The 19,948-nt window shown below is 42.0% G+C and overlaps 1 protein-coding gene across 3 annotated transcripts in view; it reads right to left on the reverse strand.

Annotated features, from left to right (window-relative positions):
* Nucleotides 1-3,317: 3,317 nt before the first annotated feature.
* The window catches only part of mpped2a (metallophosphoesterase domain containing 2a), a 41,920-nt gene continuing 25,289 nt past the window's right edge, over nt 3,318-19,948 (reverse strand). For all 3 annotated transcript variants that reach the window (XM_088297005.1, XM_088297006.1, XM_088297007.1), the window contains 3 exons: nt 6,168-6,283; nt 4,929-5,042; nt 3,318-4,835 (listed from right to left, as the gene is read on the reverse strand). In XM_088297005.1, the coding sequence (XP_088153131.1) occupies nt 4,717-4,835; nt 4,929-5,042; nt 6,168-6,283 (349 nt within the window). In that variant the 3' untranslated portion in view covers nt 3,318-4,716. The remainder of the gene's footprint in view (nt 4,836-4,928; nt 5,043-6,167; nt 6,284-19,948) is intronic.

Below are 19,948 nucleotides of genomic sequence, written 5' to 3' on the forward strand. Positions count from 1 at the left end.
ATTAGGTTTTACACTGGCAAGTGACTACATTAAACCTGAACGCCTCACTGATTTACACATGTCTTTATGTGCGCTGTAAATTCCCATTTATGTGTGGGGGGCGGGCATTCAATTTGACAATGTTAATTTCTTTTGCGTGCCTCTTAATTGACACAAAACAATGAAACAAATTTAGATTCTGTGGGATCACGCAGGAAGAATGTAGCAGCGGAAGAATGAAGCTGTATGTCTCTGGTTTGCGGAATTATTTCATCCTGATTGTGCGCCAGCCAAATGATCCCCAGATTACGGGGATGCTCTACAAGTGTTGTGCGATGGAGTCCAATTAAATGCTACATGCGGTGACTTGGCAACACACGCACACGCACACACGCGCACACGCACACGCAAAGTGCCTGCTAAAATGGTGTTGATCATGATCCATGAGCAGCAGGTGAAGGCCAACCTGACAAATATGTTACAGCAGCCACAGTCTGTCCGAATGTAATTAATCCAAATTCATTGAATGCTGGGAGAACAGTTCAACGTATAAACGCACTCATGTCGGAGCTTATGCCGGCCAAACCAAAGAGTTCACTGTGCCCTTGATATCATTTTATGTGGCGGCAATTCCTATTTACATGGCATTTATTTTTAATTTCATATGTGTATGTCCAACCAGTGTTTAGAAAAGCTTAATCTAAGACAAAATTTTGAACCTGGATTTAAAAGCATTTAGATCTGGAGGTGAATTCACTTCTGTTGGCAGCTTATTCCATTTGTGTGCAGCAAAACAGCTAATTGCAGCTTCACTGTGTTTCTTTTGAACTCTGGGCTCCTCCTACTGATGCAAGTCTGCAGAGCTCAGATTCAATCCCTTTAGGTGTTAGCATCCTGGCTGTTTCCTCATGAACAGATGGCAGAGTGGGTGAGTCAAGATCTCTCGGGGGGAACCCGCTCTTCTCAAGAATTCGTCCCAAGTCCGCTATTGTTTGTCTTGATGATCGTTGACTGTCAGGTCGGATCCAGTTAGGATTAAATCGAAATCTACAAACAGGAACAACAAAAGGGAAGTCTATAGCGGAGGATCTTGATGATCTGTGATTGGTCTACTGGCCAAAAAGCCCTGGACTGCAAAGATCTCCTCCAGATAGTAGTGAGGACCGCAGAGAAAATAATTTTGACTTCTCTAACCACAAGCCCCTTCGCCCTCAGCCCCCTGCCTTTGAGGACAGGCCAGAACACAAATGATCATCAGGGATCCAACACACCCAGAGCATGGACTCAGTCTGCTGGCCTCAGGCAATATGTTTTGGAGTATCTGGTGCAGAACCACCAGATTCTACAATATATATATATATATATATATATATATATATATATATATATATATATATATATGTATATATAAAAAACAGCAGATAGGAAGAACTTTGCTAGTTATAGGTAACACCTAAAGAGAATCATGCTATGTATATTGGATAGACATACAGTACATTACATACACTAAAAACATGGGAAGAACTCGTCACCTGGTTCTTTAGTCTTTTAATGCTCGCAAAACATACACCACAGGTTTATTTAAGTGCAATTATTTTTTATTTTTTTTTACCTCCAGAGAAGGGACCCTTGTCATGAGGATGTACAGTATGTACAAATTAGCACATGAGCTTATGTTGTCAGTATTTTATCATAGACTTCAGCTTATTTGTGGTCATATTAATGCAGCCGAAGAAGCAGAACTAATTCCTTGATATGAGCAAGCGCCTGCCCACCTATCAACTGGGAAATTAAACAACCAAGTATTATGAGCTGCCTATTTCTGAAAATATGTCTGTGATCGTACCATTCTGAATTTTGCCTGATTATGAAGTTGCAGTGTATATATATATATATATATATATATATATATATATATATATATATTAATCGCGATTAATCACATTTTTCAGCTACTATTTTTTTCAAAGCTTGTAATAGATATTTACTTGAATAATATATTTGCAAAATCACCAAATATGAAGTACATTTAATTCAAAGACTGTTCTAATAGCTTTCTTTGATACTTGAATACGATCTAAATGGAGACATCTTTACAGGCATTTTTCTTTGAAACATTTTTCAAAACTGCCCACAAGCGCCACACTCCAGCACTGTTGGTTTGCAAGTCCCATGCAGAGGTAACTTGAACACTGTGTTTTGTTCTGAGATGTGCTAAAGATGTACAGCTAATATGGCACAATATTGGCGAAGTATGCAAATTATTTTTGAAGTAAATCAAACTGAGTTAAAATATTTAACTGAGTTAAAAAAAAATTGGGATTAATCACCTGAGTTAATGCTTTAATTGCATTTTGACACCTCTAATATATATATATATATATAAATATATATACATATATATGTGAGTGTGTGTGTGTGAAAAAGAGAGAATTTGCACATATTCAATACAGCAGTGTTGAGTTGAAAGACCGAGAAGAGCGCCGCGTTCCGTTAAAGGATCATGGCATGCATGCAAGTATTTATTACATCCCCAAGCCTACTGAGACGGCCTCTCAATGCAGACTAGAGGTGCCTGTATGCAGTCATGTCTCCCCCTGCTCATCTGCGGCCCGTGTTAATATGATTAGACTGGATTATGGTAATGTGCGGGGGGATCTGGTGGGTGCGGGTCCATGCTTTGCCGCTCTTGTTTCGGGGAATAGCTAATTGGTTGGGCTGCTTTGATGTTGTGGTGACGAGAGAAGGGGGTTGGTGGGAAAAAAGGCTGGCAGAGGCGCCTTACAAGTCAAGCCTGTTTTATTTTTGGATTAAACTAGATATGTTGGCGAGAGGTGGAAAGGAAGGAAACCTGATGAAATCATGTGAGAAACGTGCTCCAATGGTTTTATCTAGGTCTGATTGTTATGCTCTGCTTTGTGTTGCGTTGTTGTTGTCATTTCATATGAATATCTCGAGAGGCTGAACAATGTTGGTGAGTGCAACGTGAAATGCAACATTACAAGCACCATTGGGTCAGAGTGAAACCTCCATTAGTTGAGTGTTGAAGCGTCCTATTTTTCTGACTGCGGATAACTCTGTAAAAACGTCTCAAAGGTTCAAACCAAATCTTGTAAGACTACAGCATCTGCTAGATTAATTAATAAAGCATACAATAAAAAGGTCAGAATGCTGGCATTTAGCAAAACTCTTTTTTTAATGCCGTTTTTTTCCAAGTACACAATCCAATGTAAGTGACATTTACAAATGTATCTTCTTTGAGACTTTAATGACGCCAGCAACGCACGTCAAGAGGGGCATTTTAAAGAAAGGCTGAATCCCATTAAAAGTCGAGGCAGTTTCATAAGTAAAAATCTGCAATTTTATTTGCATATAAAGGCAGCTAAATATATCACAATGAACTGAAAAGAGAGGACTAACATTTCCATACAATCAGAGAGAGCCAAAGAGAGCGAGAGCGAGAGAGAGAGAGGGGAAGAGAGCACGAAAAGAGCATTTACAGCAGCAAAGTCGAAACTACTATTGGCAACATTTTTTTTTGTGCTAGCAAGATTGCATTTACACACAGTGCAAAATGAGAAAGAAAACAAAGCAATAAAACACACACAAAAAAAAAAAAAAAACTCTGATTGACACTTGAAAGGACAAAATAAGCATGTTTAGGCAGGCGCATTGCTGGGAATAAAAAGCACCTGATGGATTGTGATTTTGAAATTTGTACTTTTCCTTTCATCCAAAATGAAGAAAAAAAAAAACCCTGTCAAAGAAAGACCGACAAAAAATGTCCCCTCCCCATTAAACAACTTTTAGTACGGAAGTTTTACAACATGAATATATAGCATCTTTTTTTAAAAATTTTTTTTATACATAAACTTTCCAAATTAGAACAGGAGTCATTGAATGGGATGGATTATAAAGTAAACGTTTGGGCTGTAATTCAATAGCTTTCGGTCCCTGCGTGCGTTCGGTGTTATCGAGCGGGAAAATTGGACAATAAATAAGGACTTCTTTTTTTCTCACTGATCTCGCAGAGAGAAAGAGTGGAGCTCTAGCCGAGAACATTAAAGCTAGTTTAAGGCAGCGTCCCTGTCAGCCAATAAGAAAAGCGCAACTGACGAGAAAAACTAACAAAAATAAAAAACAGAAAATAGATGATAACAACAAAACATAGATGGCATCCATTGTCTGGTCGACGAAACCCAAACAAAGAAATTGTACAAATTCACAAAGCATCGTTTATCTTACAGATCTGACCAATATTTATCAAGAGCAAGATTGTTTAATCACAAAATCCCCCAGAAAAGGAGAATACCGGTGTCGCCCTAACAAAATGGATTTATTTTTCTCTCTGTGATAAAAAGCAACAAGCTGTAACTCTGAGATGGAACGTGAACGTGAAGTCTGTGGGATGATGTCACAAAAAAGTGGATTCTATTTGACAAAAAAGTAAAAAAAAGACTTGATGAGAAATCTGCCAAACATGTTGATTGCGTGTGGCAAATACAATTCGAGAAGATTGTTTAAAATAACAAAAGAACACCGATATTCTCCTTTAAGTCTATCCCAACACATCTCCAAACATTCTCAACATTTTGGAGCGGAACAACAGTTTGCAAAGACACATTCTTTCTTTCTTTTTTATTTATTTTTTTTATTTCTTTTTTAATAATCAACGTATTTGTAGAAAAAAAAATCTCATTTCCAAATACCCCCAAAATGCCTCCCTTTGCTGTGGTCTCAGGAGCTGGAAGGGTTGGGCAGGTCGAACACAATGGGAGGGTTGGTGGGCTGGAAGCTGACGGTGCAGGTGGACGCGTTGATGAACGTTGTGTAACCATCCGTCATGATGCCGTAGCCTGGAACACAAAACACGGCAAGGTCAAATATCTTCATCTTTATAAAATAGTGGGGTTGCTGCATGTTATATGAAAAGCAAAACGGCAGCCTACCTTCATGTATGCCTCCAAACGCATGGAGTTTGGGTCGCACCCTCTTCTGGACCGTGTTAAGCAGCTCCACGCAGCCAACCCTCTGCAGCTCTTTAGGAACCCAGTCTCGGAAACCTGCACACACACATGCACACGCACACTAATTTACACAACAAGTCTACCTGGGTTGCTATTGTATTTAGGTACAGATTTGGTTTGAATAAATATTTAGCCAAATTTGAAAATAGAATAAACAGAACAGGGGCATGGCTAAAACATTTTTTTAACGCTAACAGAAGAAAAGTCATAATTACAGAATAAAAAACACGTCCAGGTCATAAATATAAAACAATCAACAGAAAAAGAGCAAATATGGCGGTAAGGAAGGAAGTGTGATATTTTCTAACACTGGTATGCAAATTAGGTAATCGTGCCCCTTTCAGAATTTGGAAGCCTTGCATGTTCATATCATCGTCAAGTGAGGACCCCCCGTAGTTTCGATTGATGTCTTTCTGTCTGTCGCTGACTCAGGTTGTAAATTGTCATTTATCTTTTTCAGTGCTATGATACCTAAATTGATGAAAATAATATTTAGGACAATGAGGAAAAACAATCAATTAACCAATAAATTGACCATGAACTTAGCCCTATAATTGATCAAGAAATTTTGTAAAAAAAAAAAAAAAAAAAAAAAATCCACAAGTAAAGAACACCTTTCATTAAACACCAATTTAACACATTCTAGCAATCATTAAAACATTTTCTCTTTGACAACCAGCATACAGTATTGATGTTTCTATTTCCGTTTATCCAGCTTCCAACCAAAATCGTATCCTTGTGCTTGTTTGTGGCATGGCATCTAACACAGTGGTACAAAATGGAGTTTCCATGCAATCAAACCCAGAAGCGGCGGCAGCTCCGTAGGCGAGGGGGAAGGAAATCACTCAATAAAACCAGATGGAGAACACAAGAAAAAAGGAAGGCGGGTGAAAAAAAAACAACCAAGTGAGCCTAAACACCCAGAGAGAAAACACAATCAGTCTGGGGTGATAAAATCAACAATACATGTTTGTTCCGTCCATAAAGTCAAACACAAATATTGAATCATGAAGTGTGTTCAGGGTTCGTTGCTCTGCTGCTTGCTACTGTTTCGCCAGCTGCGGCACTTTTGGTTTACGCCCATGCAAATTTGGAACAATGAGGTACAAACCCATTTGATACGGTGTTTGGGGGGGGCTGTGATTGGTTAATTGGACTCACCCAGCGGCGGGCCGTGAGTCATCAAGATGTCGATGCCTTCTGGGACGAGGTTCCATTTATCCAGCAGAGACTGCCCCCGAGGCAGATTGAAACCCCAGCCGTTGAACCACGGAGACCTGCAAGAGGCGCATGGAGAGTGTTTGCGTCAACATCAGTACAGCAAACAGCGGACTCATTGTCACGTCATCTTTACGTGTCAGTAAATACGTAGAAATGAAGAAATAGGGCTGAATGATTTCAGGATAGTTCTTTCTCAAGTTTTTAAGTATAATTTTGGGGTTCACGTGTAATTGTGTATATAAAAATGCATTTTTCAAACCCCAAAATGTTTTACATTTCTTACTAATGTACATGTCCTGTAAATGTCAATAAAATGATTATCCTGAGCAAAGCTAAATTGATTACAATATTTCAAGACCCATGACAGTGTGGATCTCAAAACTACAACTTTACAGATCATACAAATGAAGTCAGTGCTGCTGCAGCGCAAGCTAGCTTAGCAGCTAGCATTCAAGTAGCCTCAAAAAAAATTATTTCCAGGACCATGGGCGACAGTGTGACGCTTAATAATAATTTATTTTTTTTTATAAATAAGTAGGCCGCTGATTAGTGTGACCTGCTTCAAGAGTGTGGGGCACAAGAGCCCTTTTAAAAAAAAAAGCAACTTTGACGATCTTGAAATTACATTGTCTCTGAACACGATTTCGGTCGCAAAACAATAAATCGTTCAGCCAAGAAGCAAACTAATGCTCTTTTAGCAGACTGAATACGACTGCGCTTCCATCCCAAAAGGCGCTTCCAATTCAAGGACACCCGGCCATATTCCAAAAATAAAGAGGGAATATCTAAACAGTGGGGAGCTCTTGACAAGCGTCAACATCACACCCTCACCAGCCCCTCAGCAACCCGCTCCCAGATTGATTGACAGCAGCAAGGCCACCTCCGGCGGCTTGGATCAGAGTGTGCAAGCTCCGGGGTGACAAGCTGTGTCTTCCTTGGCAGACACAAAGAAAGCCTCCATGTGGCTGAGTGGGAATGTGGGATGAATCTATGGGTGGAAAGTGATGAACTAATGCAAAGCGTGCAGCGGTTCTATGAACAGACAGAGAGAAATTGAGTAGATGGGCCTTGATAAATTGAGCCTTCATTTATCACAATAGTGGTACTGGCAATAGAGGGCTGACAAGAAGGCTAAGGAAGATAGATTATCATCATGCAATATAACAAGGGGGGGAAAAAAACTGCATCAAAGACACAAGCGAGAAGTTGATCTGGTGAGGACGTCATGATTTAGACTCTGCTATTCTTTGACTTGTCTGCCACAGCAAGTTAAAGATGCCGCTATGTTTAGTTAAAGCACGAGGGGGAAACGAGGGCTTCAATAAGTCCAGTTCCAATGAAGGATGGGTCACCTGCATGATCGATACTTACTGCAGCACAGGGTGGGTCCACAGCAGTATCTCTACGCAGCTTCGAAACTCAAAAGAATGTACTCAATTATTTAGACGTTTTCTAGGTGGTTCAGGAGGGAGCATGTCACAGCACCGGATTGGAAGAAGCGTGCGTGCGCCGCGAGACAAAGGCAGCTCCGAAGCTCGCGCTTCCATTGGCTCGCTCGGAGCTGAGAAATGAGGTTAAAAATTAAACGTGAGGAGCAAGGGGAGCGAAGGCCACTGACTCAACTGATTAATTAGAACTAATCACACAAATCAGAGCTAATGGAAGTCTAATGGATTACTGGGAGGACTAAGCGCTTCTGCGAGGGAAAGAGGGCGGCTGCTGCTGCAGCGGCGGCGGCGGCGGGAAGAATCTTAGAAAGCCGTGAATCAGAGCTGAGCTGGCATGCTCGCTTGGCTATACACACACACACACGCGCAAGACACTAACGGAACATTTGTCTGAGTAATAGCAACGAGGCCACACTTTAAAAAAAAAATGGTGAAACACATTTATTTGCCCTCTCCGTTCAGGAGAAAAAAAATGCTATCATCTAAGAAAAACACAAGGAGAGAGGGAAGAAGGATTTTTGCTGGGTCTTTCACATGCCCTGCGCTGTATAAACGCATTCATCTGGGAGATGAAACATAAACCCCTGACATGAGCCGCGGATCCGGCGCCGAGCCAAAGGTCCTGACTGAATGCAGAGCAGGGCGCTGCGGCCGTCGCCACAATGGCCTCATTGTCAGACGTCTGCATGTGAAATATACCTTCCATGCGAGTGCATTTGTTAACCCCCACCAAGATTAATGGCACCGCAGTCAAATGAAGGGGACATGGTTTCCTGCGCGGCATGGACACAGCCTTAATCATACACGCACTGCTGTGTGTGAGTGTGTGAGTGTGTGTGTGTGTGCGATTTTAGAATTGTTGTGTGTTCCGGTACTTTATATACGTATGAAGGAAAGTAGTACGGTAGAGTAATAGTAAATTATAGTATAGTGAAAATGTTGAAGAGAGAATATTTAGAGCACTGTCATGTCTTATTGACAGTTGCCATCTGGAGCTTGTTGCCATGGAAACGAAGCTGAAGCGTCTGAAGGCACAGTGTGATGTAAAATATATTACCCCCACTGCAAAAAAAAAAAAAAAAAACCCCAAAAAAACAATCCAAAGTAACAGATGAAGAAACGAGGATCTTCTATAACTCAAATAATAGTATTTGGCTCAGAGCACAAAGGCTGGTAACCGTGGTAACAGGCACATTTAATGATTCCCCAGGGAATCAAATGGTGGAAATGGGTTAAAAATCAGCCTGCAGCGGAGGTGATGCAGACAGAAGCAATTTAGCCCTCATGCGCAGAACGCCAATATTCAATTAAGCTGTTGGACATCATTAGGACGCCGTCGCTCTCTCAGGGCACGACTCTACTGTTAACCTCTTTCTGGTTCCCGAGGCAAGCAACAATACCTCCCAACGCTTGGCACCAGAGCACCTGATTGTTTGATCAAAATGAGGCTACAAGGCCACAATGAATTGTAATTGAAAACCATCATAACAACAACAATAAAAAAAATAAAAAATAAATAAATAAAAAACGGTGCTCCCAAGAGGACCTGCATTCTTTTTGTTCACGTTTTGCTGAAAGCAGCTGCATGGCCCTGAAAGACTCGCTGGTGTGTCCTCGTAACACTCGATGCATTTCGTACACAATCACCAACGTGATGCTAAGTTGACAAGGTTGATAAACAATTTAAAATTTACGGTCTGATACGACTATAAAATTTGGAGAACGTTTACAATCAGCGAATGCCGACAAAAATGCAGTTTACGCACAAGTGTCAAGCACAGGTTATAACAATTGATGCCTGCATTAACTGACTACTGACAGTCGCGGAAATCTGAGCATTAGTACCCCCCAACTCGTATCGGAAAACTTGTCTATTGGGTGTCAACACATACACAAAAATGAATCCACGCAAATGAGATCAAAACAAGTGTCAGACACACACTGCTACAACACCTTTAAAAGCCAGAGACCTGCTTCACCTTTAGGTATCACTGTGGTGCTGGACTCAGGATGGTACAAATAAGCTGCACTGTGACCAGATACCAAGGGAGAGGTGAGTGTGCGTGGACCAGTGATCCATCGCGTTGGTCCTCTTGAGTCAGTGAGCCCCCGAGGTCAGAGAAGGATGGGGACTAATTGATCAACCTGTCAGAACCAATAAGGAGGCCCATGTTAATGGGATTTTTATGAGCCTCATGGGGTGCACTACCTGACACTCACTTGTATGAGTATGTGCAAAGCGGTCTGATGTGTGTGCGTGCGTGTGCAATCCCAGAGTCCAGGTAGCCTTATTAAAAGGAGCCAAGTGGAGGCTTTTGACAAATGGCCTCTCAACACCAAGGCCACCTTTGCAAACTTTGGGGACAAGGTGGAAAGTGAAGTCACAGGGGTGAAGGGTTTGTGAATGTGTGCGGGTGCGCGGGTGTGTGTGTGCACTCTGTCCCAGCGCTAATAACCTGTGCCTAGTGACTGATGGAGTGTGGAATGAATTAATCTTGCTGCAGTCATGCTGCCAAAGCCAAGACACTAAGGGTTGGCCACCAGACTTAGCCCGCTTAGGAAAAGGCTACAACCAAGGGGACATGTTGGAGCGCGCACACACACATGCACATGTACACACAGATACACAAGCACCCTCCCCAGGGTTTGTCTTCATGCTGAGATGCAGCCAGCTGCAGTTTGACCTGCAGACCGGCAACGTAAAACAACCGCTGTCTGAGCCAGCAGATGCTTCGTGGCAAACACAGCTGCTCTCACTGACCTGGCAGCTTCCAGCTATTCGCAACACACAGGTCTGTCGTTCTGTGTGTGTGCCTCTAAGAGGAAGAGAAGAAGAGCGTTCGGTGTCCAATGATGCAGTCGTGAATTATAAGGTGCAATATTATGCACGATTTGCATTCACAGTACATCGCAGCCATTCATGACTTCAGAATGTGAAGCTGTTGATCGGGACGCAATGATATCAAATCTTCACAGTATTAGGAACACAGTATGGTATTATTGTGGTATTAAAAAATAACTAGAGGGGAAAAATGTCATTGTGACTAAAATTGAGTACTGGGAATGTTAACCTTTAAAAATAGGTCAGCACAACCATGAAAAATTCAAATAAACACACTGGTTAATATAGCGATTACCGTACTTACGGACAATAAGCCACGACTTTTTTCCCCACACTTTGAACCACGAGGCTTTAAATGTGTCGCGGTATATTCATGAATTTTTACTGGCGAGCTTCATGCCACCAAGAGATTTACAGATAGTCTTGTCACACCTGACCAATGAAATTAGCCAACACGTCACAGAGGACCAATGAAACGGGAGTCTGCCCTCATGCTGAATATTCACATCAGTGCAGTTCAGTGGGAGGCATGGATGATGAAAACTCTGCATCAACTCTGCATTTCCTCGCATCTGGGTCATTTCCGTGCACTGTGACAATTGGAGCTGGCCTCTCTGAGTGTGCCATCTCAAACTTTAAATGTATTGTTACACAGAATGGGGACATTAATCGTCAAGCAGGCAGGACGAGTTGAATCAAACAAGCGGTTACCGGCTCCCTCAAAATTATCGTAGCAATGGATTGATTTTATGTAACTCAGTATTTTGTTTGTTTGCATTTCCAAATTCATCACTTTAAAGTTCATTTTGTGCTTGCGGTTTGCGTCCAACATGAAAACCATCAGAGCTACCGAAAAGTCAAAAGAATCTTAAAAATGGCCAACTGTGCTTTTTGGGCTCTTGTTAAATCAGGCTCCAAACGTAGAACAAGGCATGCTATCGTCCATGTTTCAGTCCTCCATCCAAAATAACATGGAGCTTGGCAAACTTTGTGCGGACACAGTACCTTAATATCAGACAGTTCCTTTTTTTTTACAATTAATACAAGTTACTGATATAAATTCTTTACAAATTATTGCCCGCTCTTGTATATGTGACAACGACGCCATCTGGCTAATTAAACGCATTTTGCTTGCATCTAGCGATAGTTAAGATGACAGCCATAAATCTCTTATGAAGTCTGATTTGTGGTGCTTTTGTCAGGCAATAAAACAATGAACTGGTAAAGTTAATGGGATGCCATTAAAAGACAATTTCCTCCTCACCGTGTTGATTGACAACAACAACATAAAAATACGTGACTGAAAGCAAGTGAGACAGACTATAGAGAGAATTGTGCTGCAATCAAGCGACCCAGTCGAAGCGATAACAGAAAGAAGTGCAGCGATAAAATATAGATGGAACTAACAGTGTGTTCAGCAGAGGACTCACTGATGGTAGAAAACTATTTATGTGAAATATTTGTGTCTGGTGGCTTGTGAACCGAGTGTGATCTAATAAAATCTGTGCGTGTGGAGCACAAAGCTGCAATGTTCCTGCTGTGTGTCTGCTTGTGAATGTAGCAGGTGGAGCTCAGGAGGAGCAGTGAGGTGTTGTGGGAACACGGATATGAACATGGATGTCTAAAAGGCTGGGCAGGTCCACGGAAACTAGAAACCAGACTAATAAAAAGAGGAGGAATCTGGGTCCTATTCACGGAGCCCGTATGGGGGCTAGGGGGGCAGGGGCAGAGACCTATTCAACCTGCCCTGAGACACAGGGCCATGGGTCCCATTACCCTTCTCCAGCCCCGACCTCCGTGAACTTGATCTAGGAGAACAATGCGGGACGGGGGGGTGAGGGGGGTTGAGGGCAAGTGGAGTGAAGGGAGGCAGTGAGGATAATATATCTGGGAAATGAGGGAGCAGGGAAATTCGCTGACAAAAACTGACAGGCCACGTTTCATTCCCAGCGTGCCTCTATGGACCACGTTGAAGCTTTTTCTTAAAGCAATTTAGATAAAAAAAAAAATGATGGCATCCATGGGATTTAAAACTGTGCCCGCTTGCTTCATACATATAGTTATTTGAACGATTGTAATAATGTGAATTTAAATGACAGGGAAGCTTGGATACATGATGATTAGGGGTGGCCCGAGCCGATATTGATAACACTCCGATATCAGCCCATGTATCGGATTATATCGGTCCACATGCAAAATCTCCCGATATTAGACTTGGTGCATGGACAGTCCATTCGAGATGCGCTCCTGCTCTAACTTGCAGCAGTGTCTGGTTCTAGCATGAAGTGAGAGCCCGCGAGATCAAAACAAACACGCGTGTGAAGGAGCTAACCATAAAGACGGCCATGTGAGGGTCCTTTACAGGTGCGCCCAATTTTCATGAAGTGGCGACTTTAACTGCACTTTTCCCGTCTTGACCCACAGAATCTAATCGTGGTGCAAGATGCGTTGCTTTACTTACTCTGAATAAACGAAAGGTATCAGAGACGGGTACGATGGCCAGCAGGAGGGAGATGAGGAAGTTTTGAGGTAAAAATAAAGCATTTAAAAAAAAATAAAAATAAAAATAAAAAGGATGACCATTAATTATTGACGTGACAAAATCTGCTAATCTTGGGCAACATCACAACAGGAACAAAAACTACTTTTTATGACGTCCTTGTTTCTAAGAGCTTTTGCTTTTCTGTCAAGGACAAATGAAGATACTTTTTTTTTTTTTTTGCTCTATGCGCAACTTTCCTCCTGAGAAAGATATGGAACAGAAGCTGCAGTTTTTAAAAACAGACCTGTCAAAGCGCTGAGAGCACACCCTGCCTTGTAGCAGCATAACAGGCTGACAGTCTTTGCAGTGGAGGTCAAAGATCTAGGGTGTGGGGAGCGGAGAGGGGTGTTAAAAGCAACAGGAAGGGCCGCCGGGTCAAAGTAGTGCGGATACATGCCACTCTGTCTGCAGCTATTGTCTTGACCTCACAACGAGTGGATGTTAGCGAGGGCACTGAGACGCAGCAGCAACAATAGGCACAGGAAAGCACACAAACTGGTATTGTTGGTCTCCAGGGTTTGTATACAACAAGCTTGGACCGAAGATTACACACATCAACATGTAGTGTGGGTGCAAATACACGATAAAGACCGAAATATTGAGACGCATAACAACTTCAGTTAATTAATTACTCACAAGTTGGACGAGACATCTTAGTTCCCCATGAATATGACCATTGGTCTTCCCAAGAAATGGTACAAGTCTGCTCTCAACTGGAAATAGTTTGTAGAATGACCTTTACTGTCCCAGCTAGATTGGGCCTCAGTGTGTGGCAGAAACGGTGGTGGAGTTTAGTGTGGAAGAACCTCAGAGGTGCGACCTTACACAACACAATCGGAAAAATCTTTGCGAAAAACTACATGATGAGAGCAGACGGGAGTTTTTATAGATATAAAAAGGAGACTAGGGCAGGTAAACGTGGCCACGATTCCCAATACTTTAATTAATGGGGGCGTCATGGCTCAGTGGCAGAGTGGTGAACACCCAATTCTGACATTTTTGACCAACACAGGCTGCCTCAAAGAGGATCGCTGTCCAGTACCTCTTTGGGGCAGCCTGTGTTGGCATCATTAGCATAATTTTTTACTTGTACCGACCGGCACTGTACATGATATTGGCGCAAAAATGTTTACTGTATTCTATTTTTAAGGGTGCAACAATGATTGAAAATTGTGGTAAATATTTGAAATGTATAACTGGCCAACGCACACATGGATGTGACTGCCACCCATGCCGGGGGGGTCTAAACCTAAGCAAATTGAGATAAGCAATGTCCTGTTCTTGCCACAGAGAGCTGTGGAGGGGTTAGCAGGAAGGAAGGGAAGTGCAGCAGGATGATGTTAATGGTATCACAACGGAGCAGATAGCTTTAGTTAGACCGCCCCCTCTGTTTATCAAGCTGTTGTTACTGCTGTGATTGATAGCTCACTACGCACATCTACCTTTGTGGCCACACAACGTGAAGGGAAGTTAGTGGAGTGACTATACCATTTACAACATGCATTTAGTCAACAACAATTTTAGCATATTTGCATACGACATTAAAGAAGTAACATAGAAGAATATACCCATCTCCACAAATATATACTAGACATCCGGGTACTTTATGTCAGCAAATCTTTGCAATTCTAACTGAGCATAGGCCCATTTCCATCTTAAAAGTTAATGTTTTACACCTTTAATAGCATGATATGAAACACCCCTATCTGTTTTAAAAACCTTCCATCATTTACGCTATGTGGAACTCTATGGCTGTGTTCAGCCACGTTGTCACTGAATGCATTAATTATTTATCTGAGGCTGCAGAAAAACAATAGTACCAGCACTCGGTTGGTAACTTTTCACACCGGCATCAAAGAGAATTATGCCCTATAAGTGAGATGCCACTTAACATCAAACCTTTGATTTCAGTACGGAAAAAAAAGTATATGCAAGATCAACACCTTAGGCCACAACAGTCAAGGACACAAGGCTTCCTCTGCTGTTCAAATATTTATCCACTCAAAGCAGGAGACGCAGCGTGGGACATAAAACAAGATGGCGCCCCGTTGAGCCTGGGATTTGCCAGCGCACATCATGACCAAACTGATGGAGAGATTCAGACGTCACACACATACACACTGCCCCTCCTTCAACCACATATTGATAGTGGAGACGCCGGCTGCTGATTCAAAGACTTTTTTAGCATCTTCTCTCTGGAATGAATCGCTAGCCTGAGGTCGGGTTCTGGGTGAGAGCTGGGAGTCATTGCCACGTACTCCCTGGCTGGTTACTGAGCCGTCTTGGGCTCACTTCCAGTGGTTTGTGATTGCATTTTATCGCCTGGAGCAGCCCGCCCATGCCATGTATCCATCCTCATGTTGAAGACATCTGGCTAGCTCTGGGCTCCTGTAGTTTAGTTTACTCCCTGCTCCCCACAGTGCTCGATCTTTTGATTAAGCCTGCATTGCTCATAATCACAACCAGAGCTCTCCTTCCAAACCCAAATACCTGCATATCATGTCCAGAGCGGATCAGACTATAGCTAAAATGTACTGTAAATCATTTCAAAGGACAGGAGGGACAAATAGACTACGTTTACACGCAAAACCAAAATATTGGCAATATCCAGGTTTTGAATGGCCATGAAAACATGCACAAAACCTTGATTATGCTCAAATTCAGTTTTTTGAAAACCCGAATAAGACCCCTGGGGTTCACCTTTTCTAAATGAATACCTCTATTGAAAGGGACATTAGTTTGTGTTCTGTGCAAGCTCTATCCGTTAGAAATCTTGGTCATTTGAATACTGAAAGTACTTGCCGCTTATTGCAGTAGCAACAAGTACAGCCACCGGTGGGCATCTTACGTTGTCACCCGCTAATGCGTGTAAATGTAAGCGCGTGTTTTAGGGGCGCAACTCGCTGGAAGCACAAGCAGAGAAAAGCAAACATGGCTCTGAAACTCAGACGCAACACAGAACCACACTTTTGTTCCTGTGGTGAGTCACATGGTTATTTATTTTATTGACGGTAGAAAATAAGAGGTGGAAATGACGTCTATTTGCGTCACAACGTTATGTGTAAATTGACAGTTTGAATGGGGACATTCCAATTGATCACAAATATCAGTTATTTGGGAGTAACTGTCAGCTCATGCATGTAAAGAGGTTATCCCAAATGTTTCAGAAAGAGTGCGTGGAGTTAGACGCATACAGCAGTGCATTCTACTGAGAGGTCTTTGATTGTTTTCACAGTACTTTAATGAGCTAGTTGAGACGGGCAAAATGTAGCGACTCACAATTAAGTGGTATCGCTGTAAACATGAAAGTAAATAAATGAGTCTTCACGCCCCTTGCATAGCGTCAAAAATTCACATTTTTGAATTTATTCCACAAAAATCTCAAGTTCGCACATTACAAAACTATTCTTTATTAAGGTGAATAACCTCCATGCTCATTAGCAGTAAAACTATCCATATCACTTTTGACAGTACAGACATTCGGTTAATGGGCAGCAAACCATTAATTGTGCAGGTACACAAAGAGGTGTGACCTTTTACAAAGAGCTACAGAGGTGGTGCCTCATCATCGCCGTCATCATCATCAACATCACACCTACCATACGTTTTACAGGCTCACAGCCAAAAGAGACTTACAGTGTTTACACAGTGGCATCTCTGAACTAGTATTAATGACAGAGCCACTTAGCATTCACAGGCATTGGTCTCAGCCACGCTGTTTGTTTCACAGGTCATTAAATTTATGCCGCAGCCCTAATGTTCATTACAGCAGCAAGCTGGCCAGGAGACTGTAACACTCGCTCACTGTCTTTAATCCCCCCACTGTATTCCTCCTGCCGGCTTTCTTTTCGTCTCTCGCTCAGCCTCCCTCTCACATGCCTCAGTACATATGCTTGACAATAATTATTTCCCATTTTAATTAAAAGAATTGCTGCAGTGGTTCCAGGTCTGCGGCACGCTTTTAATTCACATGGCGCACAAGCACTCACGTTATTTTTCATACGATTCCTGGACAGATGGTAAAGTGTGGAAGATTGTTGAGACATTTAAGTAAAACTGCACATTTGAAGCGCATTGTTCTTCGGAATGCAGCTTATGCCAAACATATTTCTGTGGCGCAATTTGCAATGTTAATTGGACGTAGTTAATAGCTTTTCAGGCTTAATTCCACTTTTGCTTTGAACAAACAAAGTCACCAGTAGTAGAAAGCGCACAAATTTAACAGCAAAATAAATGAAAGATAAAAGAAATGCATTGAACACTCATTAAGGCATAGCAAAAACGAAAACAAAAAAATAAATAAATCATAGAACGTTTGCTGATGAAATGACCAGACAGACCGAAAATCCAAGTACGGTATTAAAACCCTTTAACGTCGATTGTCGCAAACATTATACGTTACTCTGTTTGCTGCTTCTTTCCATAAAGCCACTTTTCTTTGTCTCCTTTTCAATTTTGCCATCCATCAGACGCCACCTTGTTCCAGACTCAATCCCAATGGCTTTCAACAGCGCAAGTTCACTTATTGCACTTTAAAGCCAAGGTTCTATTTCTACAAAAAATGAAAAATAAAATAAGATAAAATACTGTCCTCCAAGAGAAAACAAACCGTTAAAGCAACAAGAATCAAATTAATCCTCTTGAAAATGCAGTGAACTTTGTGGGGAAAGTAAAAATGCTGAAGGAAACAACAATACAAGAGTTAAAAAAAAATACAAAAAACAGGAAGAAAAGAACAGAAATCTACTTGACACTATGGAAACTTTAGTGGGTCAGCGTTTGCTTAGCCGTAAATAAACATGAATGAATATAACATTTACTTAAGCCAAAAGTATCTACCAACTGTGAGTTCTAAAAATACAATCACATCTAAGTTCATCTTCCGACAAAGACTTTCGAAAACATTTTGGAATGTTTTTTTGGAAGAGAGGGAGTGAGGCCAGAGAGGGATATTGCGGATCAAAGAGGGGAAATGACAGACCATTTAATAAGCCAACTAAAATCTGCTAAAAATTTGAAAAAAAACCAAAACAATTTCTTTAATGTTCCAGAGATCTTCCACTCAAATCTTTGGACTGTCGTCGCTTCTGTTCACTCTGACCTCGTTTGCAAGAAACAACATTAAATAATGTCAACGCTCACAAGAACTGATAGCGTGTCGTCCGTTCATCACCTTCGATTGGAAGGAGACTTTTCAAGAATATAAATGCTTCATCCCGTTTACCCAGCAAACACCATGGGACACAAAGCTCGAAAGCTCACACTTGAGAGACTTTGTCGCAGTGCCACTGTGAAGGTTTGGGCCAGTCAAAGGTCAAACGTGACGCAGGAACAAATAAATACTGGAAAAGGAGAAGCGAACTTTCTTTTGCATCTGACAGATGAATGAGCTGCAGTTCACCAAGACAAAAGGCACATTGTTGACCTTTGTCTGTACTTTTAGAGCAAAGGGCAACTGAATTTTTTTTTTTTTTTCCCACAGTTGAAATAAAGGCCGTCAAAGGTGATGGTTGGTACTAAAGGAAGAATTGAATAAAGCCATTCATTACACTCGTGTCGGATTGGTGTGTTGAGGCCTTAAGGAACAATAAGGGTCAAACAACCAATCACAAAACCCAATCAGATTTTCTTTAGACTGGTCAACTCATTCATGGCAAGTACACATGAATCATGACATGAATTAAATTCAACAAATGATAGGAAACATGTCATCATCTAACTTTAGTCGCTCAGTGCATCACTGCCACAGATGGATGTTTGTGACAGTAGAAAATAAAAAACATACATGTATAAGGTAAAAACATTATTTAGTGCCGTTTCCAAGTTTTGCCACAGATGTATTTCCAATACAAAGTTCATCACTGTCTCTTGACGTAACCATTGAAGGGACAAGCCGCAGTTGACGTCATGAACAAGTTTGATTGCACGCTCTCTAGCCCACAAAACATGCACACACACACACGCGCACACGCACTCACACAAATGCACGTGAGATTTTTTGCTGCAGTCTGTCCACACCATCACAGACAAATACCGATCTCATCTGAGATCAGGGCAGGCAGTCAGCAACACAACCAGGGAGTAGAAAAACTGCTTTCTTTCTCAGTTGTTTCACATCGCGACTTGCGCATGACTGAATGCAATTTTCAGAGACCATCAAAAAACTCAAAAAAGCTGTCAAGTTGACTTTAGGTCATTAATATTGATACTGCTACCCAAATTACACTCAGAAAAATCAATGAATTGTATTTTCAATTGCATTGCTTACTCCTTCTATACAATCCATATTCAACCCTTTTTAGATCCTACAATTAGAAGAGTTTGGCCGTGTCGGCCCTTTTCCATGTTCAGATATGTGATGGAGCTGTCGTCCGTGTCGTGAGGCAGACCTCTGCCTCGCAGCTTGGTGACTGATGTGCACAAGGCCAGCGAGGAGAGCTTTATTAGGCGGTGCCGAGGACTCATCACTCTCCCTTTGACATATTTGGGGCTTACCTTGGTGTGAGGGTGGGGGCATTCAGTGAGCACGCGGGAGATGTGAAACAGGCCGTACAGGGCATAACAGTCAAGTGAGGAACAGGTCGGCTTGTGTATGTGCAGCTGAGGGTGCAGGGTGAGTCATTCAGCGGGGAATGCTCTAAGTCGTCATACTGCAAAAAGCCAGGGCGCCATCACAAATCCATCACTTAACCCTCTCATTCACTCAGCTGACACACAGGTGAAAAAGCTTACACCAACGCACACTCGCGCACACGCCCGCACACTTAAACAGCAGAACTGGCTTCCCCATTGTAAAAAGAACAAGCACACATGGGCGCATGCGGTAACAGAAAGAAAGAGAAACACCCTTCCATATTGGAGCAGCAGCAGCAGCAACAACTTCCAGCGC

Source organism: Idiotropiscis lumnitzeri, chromosome 5 (genome assembly GCF_059441095.1).
Source record: "Idiotropiscis lumnitzeri isolate Australia: NSW breed Sydney's pygmy pipehorse chromosome 5, RoL_Ilum_1.0, whole genome shotgun sequence".
NCBI lineage: Eukaryota > Metazoa > Chordata > Actinopteri > Syngnathiformes > Syngnathidae > Idiotropiscis > Idiotropiscis lumnitzeri.